At 41.0% G+C, this 12,390-nt stretch overlaps 1 protein-coding gene across 1 annotated transcript; it reads right to left on the bottom strand.

The window, feature by feature from the left end:
• Positions 1-1,791: 1,791 nt before the first annotated feature.
• On the bottom strand, positions 1,792-6,526 carry C19H1orf53 (chromosome 19 C1orf53 homolog). The gene is made up of 3 exons (XM_002760613.6): positions 6,252-6,526; positions 3,228-3,329; positions 1,792-2,016 (listed from the first exon to the last, which is right to left on the bottom strand). Exons 1-3 carry the CDS (start codon positions 6,513-6,515, stop codon positions 1,945-1,947), a joined length of 438 nt encoding a protein of 145 aa, XP_002760659.1. The 5' UTR covers positions 6,516-6,526; the 3' UTR covers positions 1,792-1,944.
• Positions 6,527-12,390: the final 5,864 nt, after the last annotated feature.

Raw genomic sequence — 12,390 nt, 5'->3', positions numbered from 1 at the left:
TATTTAATGTGGGAGTACCCGCCCCGCTGCCACCCCTAACGTGTTGTTCACATTCATCCCTCTAGAACTACAGCAACCTCAGCCCTCCTTCTGGCTCCAGGAGCAGGGAAGAATATGAGCATCTTTCTTCCCCAGTCCCCGCCACAGCCCCACCCCCCCCCACCCCCCACCCCCCACCCCCGCCCGCCTGCCAGCGGCTCCTTTGCAGTTGTTACCCACAAGGCTTGAAGTTCTGCAAGGAAGAATTGCCCAGAAGAATTACAAACATCCCACCTAAGGGTCCTTCATGACGAACACCCTCTCTTTTTTGGCCAGTTTCCTACTACAGGAAGTGCACTGGGAGGAGGAAAGAGCTGCCTGGAGGAAGGAAGCATCTTTCCACCTGCTAAGGGGCTTTCTCAGAACACTTACCTTAGACCCCTTTTCAAAATGAACTTCCTTTCTTTGTTCCCCTATTCTCCAGAAAGATGGCATTTTAGACTCGTCTCTCCTGAGGGGCTGCTGAAGAAACACTATCCCCCCACACAGAAGATGGCCTTGTTAATCTTCAAATCGAGTAAGAAACATGGAACTAGCTGGTTGCTTCTTGACCAAAATATGGAAAGGAAGCTGGCTCCCCGGAATCCCTATGCCTTTCTGGAAAACTGCTTCTATGATCACAAAGCTGATCACCTCTCCTGCTCCTCTCAAAGCAATTTCCAGATAGGACAGCACCAGTCCACAGACATACTCTTTTACATTACGCTGTAACCCCACAGGGCTCAGGGGCAGCGTTTCTTAGGACACCATGGTTAGAGCACCAGCAAAAGTAGGGCACTGAAAAAGCCAACAATTTGGGGAGACAATTTAATAGTTGACATTTAAAAAAAAGACATAATCAAAAGGAAAATTAGAACATTATTGGGCTTCTTTTCACTTATTTCACCATTAAGAATGGCTTTTGTTTTGAATTGAATGTGGAAGAAGATACCAAAACCTTTGTTTGCTTAAGATTCCTAAAACTCTTATTTGGGCCACAGGCAGAACCTGAGGCAGACCCCTGAGATGTCCAAGGATCTTTAGATCCCATTGAGGGAAGGCTGGGAGTCAGCTCTGGGCAAAGCCAGTCTTCCAAATGGGTAGCAGCCTCGTTTTTCTGAGCAGCTGCAACTGGTTAGGAAAGGGCTTCCTGGGGGCTGCTGTCCTCATAGGAAGCAGAGAAGGTGTAGAAAGAAGCTCCTGTAAGCTCCTGGCTCAGGTTGCAGACCGAGGCCCAGGGGCATCATCGCAGTGAATGAAATAAGTGTACGGCTAATAAAATGTTCAAAGATAGATTTTCCTAGGAAGTGCCAAAAGAAATACAGGAGGAAAGGGTGGGGGGGGGGCAGAGAAAGAATGGTCTAAGTGACACATCTTCAGCAGCCTGACCCTAAAGTCAAAATGATTTAAAGTTTTTATTGAAAGAACAGATGGAAGATGAGAGCATTTCTTGATGCAGGATGGCACTTCTTGAGCATTCATATGCTGCACAATATATTATATCAATCTCCGTATAGCTCAAGATATAAATAAAATGAAGAATGTACTAAAACTCTTCTATTTGCCAGCAAGCTCCCTTGGACTGCTAACACTGATGGGAAAACAGTACGAGAACTGAGGCTAAGAAAAACCAAGAGCTACTAATGTGACCCAATTGCTACTATTTATTTAATGAAACAGCCATTATTTTCTTTCTTCAACATATGTGTCTGATAATGAAGCAAAAAGAAAAGAAAATAACTATCAATGTGGCATTTCAGAAACACACAAACATTTGTTAGCTTTTTCATTTTATTGATGTTCTTTTAATATGTGTAATTAGGAATACACTAGTGTTCAAGTACTAATAACATAGCAACTCTGAACTAGGGCTTTATTTTTTTTAAAAAAATACAAGTACTGTTGAGAACAGAGATGAAATTGTTGTCAAATATAAAAATATGAATTGAACTGCTTCTTTTTAGATGGATCTTTAACATTGACTTGACCATATGGACACTGCAGAAGAAATAAAACAAATTGGTATTAAATTATTTAATAATCATCTTGAAAAAGCACACTTCTCATGGTGACAGAAAGAGACTGTTAACAATTTTATATAGGCCATTTCACCTATCAGGTCCTGCAGACTAAGAGAAGAATGTTGGCAACCTTGGGCAAATGGTCCTAATTAGGATCCAGGAAACATTTCCTAAATTCATCCTTCCAACTTTAAGACTTTTACTATCAAAAATCCACTTTTAGAAGAGCTTCAAGTCCTCAATTTACAAAAAACTATTATGCATTTGATTAGAAACAGTTATGGTCACAGGAACATACATAAAATGGAAGGTTTAAGTTTTAATCCTGGATACAGCTAATACATGCATTTAGTGTCTATTCTTTAATTATAGAGTAAGCCAGTTAAAGGAAATTACACCTTCTGGCACCAAAACATACAAAGTGTTTTGTAAACAGAGGTTGTTACCTATTTATAATCTTGATCCTATAGCAATTTACCTCAGTACTACGCCTTTAAGAACTAATAGTGGAGAATCAATTCCGTTATTCTTTGCTCATAATAGGGAAAGAGAAATTAGTTTATCTTCATTAGTGAAATAGAGAGGTATCCATTGAAATAAACATTTTAGGAAAGGCACAGGCACTACATGTGGGATGATCGAGTTTCACAATTATTTCAAACACAAACTGGAAAAGAGCCACAGAAAGAACCAGAGAGAGAGAGACAGAAGGTAAGAAGAGAGGAAAGAAGGGAAGGAGGGAAGGAAGCAAAGAAGAAAAAAATCATTATCTGAAGGAAACCTACCTCTCAATGCTAGGTGAGTTTCTATTTATTCAACTAATAAAGAAGAGGGATCTAGTTTGCAACATTCTAGATTTCTTTTCCTGCCCTCTTTGTACTTGCCTAATGAAAACAACTTATTTGAAACCACCTGAAAAGTTTTATTGTAATAAAGAGCTCCCATGAATTTCAAATCACAGCATTTCAAGGAACTGATGCTCACAGTGAAACATGGCAAAATTCCATTAACTTTAAAGATCCTACATTGGGTACTAAGGACTTCATTGTCGTTGGCTAAAATAGCTTGTGAAAAGTGCACTCCAGGTCTATTTGGCTTTTTTATTTGACTTGTTGTTCAAATAATAAGTATTTACGAAGTTACAGAAGCACCGCAAACTGCTGCTGTAATGCGAGAATTGCTACTCACATGTCTGCAAGCAGAGCCACAACATTCACCTCTTTGCAAGTGGGCAATCTGTGTAAGCACCAAATAGCCAGTAGCTGGATCCACATAGTTTAGCTGGCCAGCCTGAAGTGAAATAAAAGGAAACAATTCATTAATCTCGATATTCATCATATCTCCTCACTGTAATGTCTACTCATAAAATACTGCAGAAAAATTTTAAACAATATTAAACTTCTTCCCAGCAGTTTTAGTGGCACTTGCAATTAAAGACCAAATGCACTCCAGCATTATACACAATCCAACTTTATGTGACATAAGGAGAAAATATACAGTTTGAGAAAAATGAGAAGTTGATGGAAAAACAAGAACTCCTCTGTACCTAATAACTATGTAGCCACTGCTCTGATATTTTTCATTTGGTTTCTAGGTAACAAGCTTAATAACAGGTGATTTAAATGATTTTAAGAGCTTAAGAGGCTGAAAATGAACTTTCACTCAGAAGTTGCAGTTGGAATTTCAGTACTTAAAATATGTGGATAATGATTTAAACTTACAGAAAAGGTGCTAATCAAAACCAACAGTCCTTATAGAAAAGTATTACCTTTGCTATTATTGAACACTTTCTTTACCTTCATGTGTTACTCCATTGCACATTTTATACTATTTTTTCCTTGTGTTATTAGTTGTATTTTTAAGTGAAAAAAAGTATTGTTTTAACATATTACCACTCACTACTTTCACAAGTTTGATCAAAAGAAACTTATTGTACTATTTCGAATGTCAAGGAAGCATATTCTATCTACAGTCAAACATGACTTAAAAAGGTGTCTCAAGTACTGTGTGGGAAAGGCAAAGTAAATAACATTTTCTGTGGATTTGGGTCATTTGGGTGATATTACTTAGCCTTGGGTTTTTGTAGAGGAACTTTCCCACGGACTTTTTACATAACCCTTTTACCATGTAGTAACTCAGTGCATCAATCTTGTACAGAGCCTTTTTCTTTAAAATACACATGAAACTTGCATGTCTTCTGACAAACACATTTTTGTATGAACCACCAACAACTTCTTCAGTGTCTAACTTACTGGCTGAATACCTTATTCTGGTTGAGGTTTTAACCCAGTATGTTTCATGAATAAAGTGTGTAGCAAAAGGGCAGGTACAGTCAAAGTCTAGTCTCACTCTAAGGTATTCTAGCAAACCTAGAGCAGGGCAGGGCAACAGAAATCCAAGAAAGTCCCAAGGCTGGTCTGAGAGCGACTTCCCAAATCCAGGAGGACCACAGAAGCAGATTACATGAAATCGGGAGCACTTAGCACTACTTAGAATGACCGATTGTCAGGACCTCACTTCTTTATTTATTTATAAAGTTCGTGTTTGGAGATTTGAAACAAAAACAAAGAAACACTAGGAACTCTGCAGCAAGCTTCTTTTCACTTTTCATAGCTTCTGGGAGTCTTCTGAGGGCAATTATCTGGCAACCTGGAAGCCAAACGGATTGCTCCTGCGCATGCGCCTGCTCTACAGCTTTCCATGTTGATTGAGCACCTCTGAGCTTGCTGGCTGCCCACACAAACTTAAATTGTCCTCAGTGAATGAGCCTCACGTAACGGTGGCCACAGACAAAGATGAGGCAAGGGTGCTCACAGTTAGACTGGAGAGCAGGATGTTCAGTGATGCGCACTGGTACCGGGAGAAAGGTAAGAGAGCTATCTGCCTTGAGGCTGGAGGAAGGACCACTGTTCGGGGGCTCTGATTTGTCAAAAAAGAGCAACAGCTTGTTATTTATGGGACTTAACTTATGGTCTCCTGGATAGTCATTTAACCTGTGATAATGACACTGATGAAACAAGTGTGGATTTTCCGAGTGAGAAAAAATTCCCTTCCTCCCCTGAGCTGATTGAAAGTTTCTTCACATGCCACTGGTGTTTGCTCTAAAGAGAATAAAACTTTTCTTTAATATCCACCATATCTACGTGGTGAAGCGTGAGAACAAATCACATACGTTATTTTTAAAAGGGGAGCATAAACAAGAACAAACAAAAGCTGTCAGTCGCTTCCTGATGAGTCTTTATTTAGTTTCAACACTTGAATGGGTCAGACCGACAGTGGATTCTCAGGCCCTACTAACTGTCATTATTTAAATAAGTCAATTTTAGGCAACCTCTGAGATTTTCTTCTCTACCCCTTTGGCTCAAGTCATACCATATAATACTAGTCCCATCAACTGCTGGACGCACACACAGCTTATTAAATAGGTTCATTTCATACTGCTTTTCTATCTTTATTGAGTCAGTTTCTCTTTTTCTCCCTGCTTCTTTTGTAAAGGTAATAACACAAAATGCTGCCTTTAAACTCACGCAGACCGTGTTAGAAGGCATAAAGGGAGATAAGTTTAGAGACTGGTACTAACAAGCCATTGTCAAGTCCGCAAAACAGGAGAAAACAGCCCGAGCGTGTAGGAAGAATGCAAACACCAAATTGTGGTTTCCTCTGCTCCGTTAAGAGTTAAGAGAAACGACGAGAAGACAATGGAAAAATTAAAATGAATATGTCAATGTGTTGTTTTTTAATCATAAAAATCACTGGATGGCTAAGTGTTCAACTGACAATGCAGAATAAAACACAACACACTTCTGTTGTGACTTTTCAGTCTCTCCACCTTCTCATCAGTTCCTTAACACCCCTTTCCGCAACACACACACACACACACACACACACACACACACACCCCACAAAAGAGTGGCAGTGGGTCCCACACTGCGACCGGAGCTCGGACGCCGATCGGAAAACAAATCACTCATAATCAAGAGAGACAGGGTAAATAAACCCTCTGTCTGGAACGCGAACTGTGGCCAGCTTTCCCGCGAAAAGGTCGGGAGTGGAAGCTTGCGTGCGTGCGTGCGTGCGTGCGCGCGTGTCAGAGGCCCGAGCAGGACCGCGCGAGCGTCCAGCATCCTCTCACTCAGCCGCGCGGCCTGCGGGTCCGGAGAGGCCCGGGATGCGCAGGCGCGGCGGGGCGGGGCGGGCAGGAGGGGGTCTCACCGCGCAGGCGGCCGCGTGCAGCTCTGCGATTCGCCGCTCCGCTGCGGTTAACTCTTTGCTCTCCGAAGGCCTCGCCGCCTTGTCCGGCCTACCCGGCGTGTCGGGCACAGAGCCGCCGCGGTTTCCCTCGTTAGCAGAGCGAAGGGTTAGGCTGAGCTGCTGTTGGAACCCAGCGGGGACCCAGAGAGGTGCTGGCGGTGGGGCGGCGAGAGGTTGCCCCCGCAGCGCGGGACCCGCCAGCGCCCTGATCTGCCTGCCCGCCATGGCGGCCGCCTGCCTTGGGAGGCGGAGCACCCGGCGCTGGGGCCCCGATGGGCGACCGACGCGGGGCTGGGCGCCGCGAGCCGGTCTCGGGCCGCGAGTGGCCGCCGCTGCGTGGAGTCAGGTCGCGCTGCTGGGACAGCTGGTGGAGGCCCACGAACTGAGCCTTCTGCCTTCGCCACCGGGCCCGCTGCGGAAATAAAACCGGCTTTTAAGGCTCATAACGAGGTTCTAATGAGCTTCCGGGACGGGGAAGAGCCTGCTGTTTCCCATCTTTGGACTTAAATTCTAATTCTAAGCTTTTTTTTTTTTTTTTAATCCACCCCCAAAGGCTGAAAGGTGGACATTTTTTCTCATGTCAAACTGGACTTGGGATCATTCAGTATAATCTGCACAACGGTTAAGATCCCAGGAAGTGATCAGAAGACCCGAGGTTTGTTAATAACCACCTTGGGCCTATCCAGAAAAAGCTGAGTGTTTCCAGGTAATACGTGATAGGAATAAAGGTGGAAGCGGAGCCTTCATGGCTTGATTCTTTCGCCCACCCTAGAATAAGGCCACACTGAGTAAGAGAAGGTGTTGTGTTCATGTTACTGAATATTTACAAAATCCAAACTAAAACTGTATTTCCTTTCTGATGGATGAAAGTTATCTTGATGCTGTCACAGAATTGGAGAAAATTATCGCAAGCCCAGGAGGTAATCTCAGGTGTTAAGATTAAATTAACACCACCTCCTCTTGCTACCCCCAGTCTGGGTTTCACGTAAAGGAGGGTACCAATTTTGTTAGTGCCCCTCAGTATAGAAGAACTGAGGCCAGGAATTGATCTTTGAGAACAAAAGAAAGTAGATTCTTCAGTTGTGCAGGAGAAAGATGCTAAGCCACTATAGGCCATCACTAGACATTTTTTGGTTTCTGTGTTTACCATGCAACCCTGTAGTCAGATGTTCATTGTCTTAAATCTTAGTAGGAGCTGATCGAAACAACCCTCTTGGTTCAGTGCAAATCTCAGCGAGTTAATAAGTTGAAATTCTGTTTTGCAAATTGACTTTCTTTGTTTTGGAATAAAAAATTAGGATTTGGAGACTGGTCAGTAATCTGAGGAGAGTTTAACATCTGGAAAGTGAAGGAAGGACTCTAGAGAAAGCTGTGGAAGAGTGGAACCAAACTCGAGATCACCAAAAATGAACAACTGTGATATTTCTCACATTCACCATAAGTCAGGTCCTCCTACCAAGAAAAACCTGGAATTGATTTATTGCATTGTCTTTAAAATTGAGGATCAGGATCCACTAATAGGCCATGATGTGGATTCAAAGGGTAGGGACGGCATTTTACAGGAATGAAATAGACTAGACCAGATTTAAATAGAAAATAAATAAATAAAATAAATAGAAAATAAATAGGAAGAGTACATATTGTTACATGAAACTTCTTTTAATGGTGATGAGAGGGTGGAAGTGACTGTAAAGGGCTTGAACAACAGAGACCTTGTTGGTAACAGAGTAATTCTGTATCTTGACCATGATGGTTACACAAATTTACATGTGATACATTGTTTTATGTCAAAACAATGTCAAGCTATACATACATTGTTTAATGTCAGATTCCTGGTTTTTATGTCAAGCTATACATACATTGTTTTAATGTCACATTCCTGGTTTGCATATTTTACTGTAATTATGTCAAGTGTAAGCATTGGGATAAACTGGGTGAAGTAAATATAGTACCATATCTGCAACTGCTTGGGAATCTGTAATTATTTCAAAATTTAAAAACAGTAATTTTATTTAATTTTTTTTTTTGAAACAGAGTCTTACTCTGTCGCCCATTGGAGTGCAGTGGTGCAGTCATAGCTCACTGCAATCTCTAACTCCTGATTTCAAGTAATCCTCCTACCTCAGTCTCCCGAATAGCTGGAACTACAGGTTTGTGCCACCACACTTGTTTAATTTTTTATTATGTGTAGACATGGGGTCTCCCAATGTTGCACAGGCTGCTCTTGAACTCCTAGGTTCAAGGGATCCTCCCACTTCAGCTTCCCAAAGTGCTATGTTCACAGGTGTGAGCCACCATGCCTGGCCTAAAAACAGCAATTTTAAAGAGATGTAAAAGTGAATTTCAGATTATTTGGTAAGGCAGATTACAGAATTAACCAAAACCTTTTGTGTGTGTGTGTGTCTTCTATTCCCAGTATTGTTTAGATGTTGAATAGATTACCTGCCCCCTTCAATTTTCATTTGATCTTCATACTTTGGAGTCAGTGTCATTTCTCACCAAGTAACTTTCATTCATTATGTCTCTGTTTTAGAAACTCTTCTCAGGGCTTGACCTTAGCTTATTGTATCATGTGTTCATTTCTCAGATTCTCTGTGCTCAAAGTAGACAAAACTATATGAAAGTGGAGGCATTAGCCGGGCACAGTGGCTCACACCTATAATCCCAGCACTTTGGGAGGCCGAGGCGGGTGGATCACGAAGTCAATAAATTGAGACCATCCTGGTCAACAAGGTGAAACCCCGTCTCTACTAAATATACAAAAATTAGCTGGGCGTGGTGGTTCGCGCCTGTAGTCCCAGCTACTCGGGAGGCTGAGGCAGGAGAATTGCTTGAACCCAGAAGGCAGAGGTTGCCATGAGCCGAGATCGTGCCATTGCACTCCAGTCTGGGTAACAACAATGAAACTCTGTCTCAAAAAAAAAAAAAAAAAAAAAAAATGGAGACACTAATTCCCACCTTAGAGTGGTACATACAGTTTGAATTTTATTTGCAAACCATTTATATTTAGATTTGCTCTAGAAAGAGTCATTTTTGTGCCACAACTCTGTGTGTAATATGTAATATTTGATATATTTTATAACATTTATTATATCATTTGGGATATTTGTGTTAATATTGAACATGCTTGTTATGTCAGAGGTGGGGAGATGAGAGAAATGCATTCCCTTATATTGCACTGATACTAATTTTTAAATGGGTATATATGTTAGGACTCTCTAGGTTGTGTGATGTAGATTACACAACTCAATCTAGTTATAATAAAAGGAATGTGTTTGCTCATATAACCGTGAAGCATGACTTGATTCAGGAGTCACCAGGGCTTGGTTTTCATTTTTCTGCTTAGCCTCTTCAATGCTAATTCTCTTTTCAGGAAGGCATTTTTCTCATTGAGGAAATATAGCTGCAGACAGCTTCCATGGTTTCATCCTCTCTGGTCCTTGTCCAAATTAAAAAAAAAAAAAGTCATGAAGCTCCAGAATAAGAGAAGTCTTTTTTCCCTTCTGAAAGTCCTGTCAGCCATATCTTTATCATGTGCCCATTTTAGAACCAGTCTTTGAGTATAGGTTATACTTAAGCCATTCAGGTCCTATTCCTGGATCTGCCTGTCGGCAGCCAATCTAAACCTGTTGCTGAAAATGACCCCTGAATTAATGCTGCGAACACAATTCACAAAAGTCCACTGCAGTGTGACTTTCAAAAGCGAAATTCCAGCAGCCCACCCAGTCCTTTTTAATACTTAGCATTTAAATGTTCATCTTTAAATCTTTTTATGTTCCTCTGTCCCCTCTAGAAGCCTTCCTTTGATTTCTCACGATTTTTTGTGCCATTTTAACTTTTTATAATTTTTTTGCATTGTTTTCCCAATAGATCAGAAAATAATAGGGGACATGTCATTTTCATCTTTTTATCTCCACAACCCATCTTGTACTTCTGCAGAAAGTATTATGGCACATGGTGAATAATGAATAATGAATTTTTGAATGGATAAATGAGTCAGCAGTTCTTTATTTCTCAAATACATATTCCTAATTACTGACAAAAAAGTCATGAAATTATAAATTTCTATACATAGTAGTGCATATTTGAAAATGTGTATTATTGCAAATATTTTTAAAAACTAAGTGAAAAGAGATACTAAATCTGAAATCTTACTGAATTATATTATTAAAATGAGCTATTTTACCGACAAACAAGACAGATGCATATACTAACTGATCTGATCTAAACCCTTGAAATGCTGCTTTAATTGACTTTAAGTGTTCCCTTTTAATGAATTATGAATGTATTGAGCTGCTGGTGGACAAATTACTGCTGGAGCCACAGAGCTACCAACAGACTTCTTGTCCATATACTTCCTGTTTTGCACACTTCCATCTGGATACTGATTATGTATTTAATGTTTTCCAAATAGCCGAATGGTGTATTATGACATGTCATGCTCCATGTCGAGTGCATTTTCACTAGCAATTCTTATGATTGAGAGCAAATGTTACATGCCCCTAAGGTTGCCTATAGGGAATCTTTGTTTCATTTAATCGGACATCCAATAGCAAACTTTGTTTCACAGAGCTGGTCTTAGAAAATTCTTTTGGGAATTATAACCATGCCTATTTGCAAGCCCAGCAAATCTCTGCTGACTTCACAGTGGATGCTACTCCATCAGTGTTACATTGCCTAGAGCACTGCTGCATTTGACTCTCATCTTTCCATTTTGTTTTTGTTATCTTGGATGAGTGTAGATGAGCTATGTAATATGAAGTAATGTAGTCATCATCCACTTAGTCATTCTTTTTTTTTGAGGTGGTGTCTCGCCGTTGCCCAGGTTGGAGTGCAATGACATGATCTCAGCTCACTGCAACCTCTGCCTTCCAGGTTCAAGAGACTCTCCTGCCTCAGCCTCCTGAGTAGCTGAGATTACAGGCTACTGTAGCCTGTACCACGCCTGTCTAATTTTTCTATTTTTAGTAGAGATGGGGTTTTACCATGTTGGTCAGGCTGGCCTCGAACTCCTGACCTCGTGATCTGCCCACCTTGGCCCCCCAAAGCGCTGGGATGACAGGCGTGAGCCACCATGCCCCGCCAGTCATTCTTTAATGAATGATAGTCTGGCTTCTACCTGTACTGCCAACTTAAAAAGTATTGCTCAATCCAGTGCACTTACACAGTACTTCCCTAACTAAATCTCCATGTACTTTTAAGGTGGTCAGTTGTCTACCCCTCAAAGCTATGCTCTTGACTTCTTGGACCTCAAATTCTTAAAATTTGCTTTTTTTAAATATTATACTTCGTCTGACTTTTTAAAGAGCCCTTCTTCCTCCTCTTCATCCTTACATGTTGATTTTCTTCAGCATTCTTCAGCAATCCTCAGCCCACTGCTCTCACTGTATAACACTTCCCCAGGTGCTTTTTTCCACGCTTATATTTTCATTATATTACCCTGTAGTACTGATTCTTCATCAGGTTCAAAGCTTGTGAGAGCAACATACCTATCTAGCCATCTGCCTGCTAGACATAGGTGTTTAAAATTACCCCAAACTCATCATGTCCAAAACAGACTTAATCACCATTACCTTTGAAATCTTACTTTCTCATTTATTTTCCATTTTAAAGGCATGGTTGTCCAATCATCTAATTCAGAGATCTTGGAGTAATTCTACACTTTTCCTACATCTCCCCATTCAGACCATCGCTAGCTCCTGCCGGTTTCGTCTGTAGGTAAAGTCTCAAATTGTCTCTAATTTGTCAAAAAGTCTCAAGTTGGTCCTTTCCTTTGCTTCTATCATTGTTCATTATCTTTATCATTATCCTTTCTTTCCCCTGACTACAACTATAGCAGAGTGGTTCCTTATTGTAAATAATATATCAGGAAGGCTTACTGTGGATCACATCACTCTGATAAGTGCTGGAGATTTATTATTCATACTTTGCACATGCTGTTTAGTCTGACAAAAAAGACCCCATCCTCATCTGTACCTCAGTCTTCATGCTCATGTCCTTGATGAAGTTATGCTTGTATTTAAAGCCTGAGTCTACATGTCACCTCTGGTAAGCTTTTCCTGGCCTGCTCACTCTGTTCCTTGTCTCCTTCTTTCCCCAG

This window comes from Callithrix jacchus, chromosome 19, assembly GCF_049354715.1.
Source record: "Callithrix jacchus isolate 240 chromosome 19, calJac240_pri, whole genome shotgun sequence".
NCBI lineage: Eukaryota > Metazoa > Chordata > Mammalia > Primates > Cebidae > Callithrix > Callithrix jacchus.
This window is presented reverse-complemented; position numbering and strand designations above follow the sequence as displayed.

Excerpts from the sequence above, each read along its gene's own strand:
- C19H1orf53 (XM_002760613.6), bottom strand. The coding sequence starts at position 6,515 with ATGGCGGGCAGGCAGATCAGGGCGCTGGCGGGTCCCGCGCTGCGGGGG. Across the intron at positions 3,330-6,251 it reads TGCACGCGGCCGCCTGCGCG|GCTGGCCAGCTAAACTATGT; the intron begins GTGAGACCCCCT and ends ATTTCACTTCAG. Across the intron at positions 2,017-3,227 it reads GTGGCTCTGCTTGCAGACAT|TGTCCATATGGTCAAGTCAA; the intron begins GTGAGTAGCAAT and ends TTTCTTCTGCAG.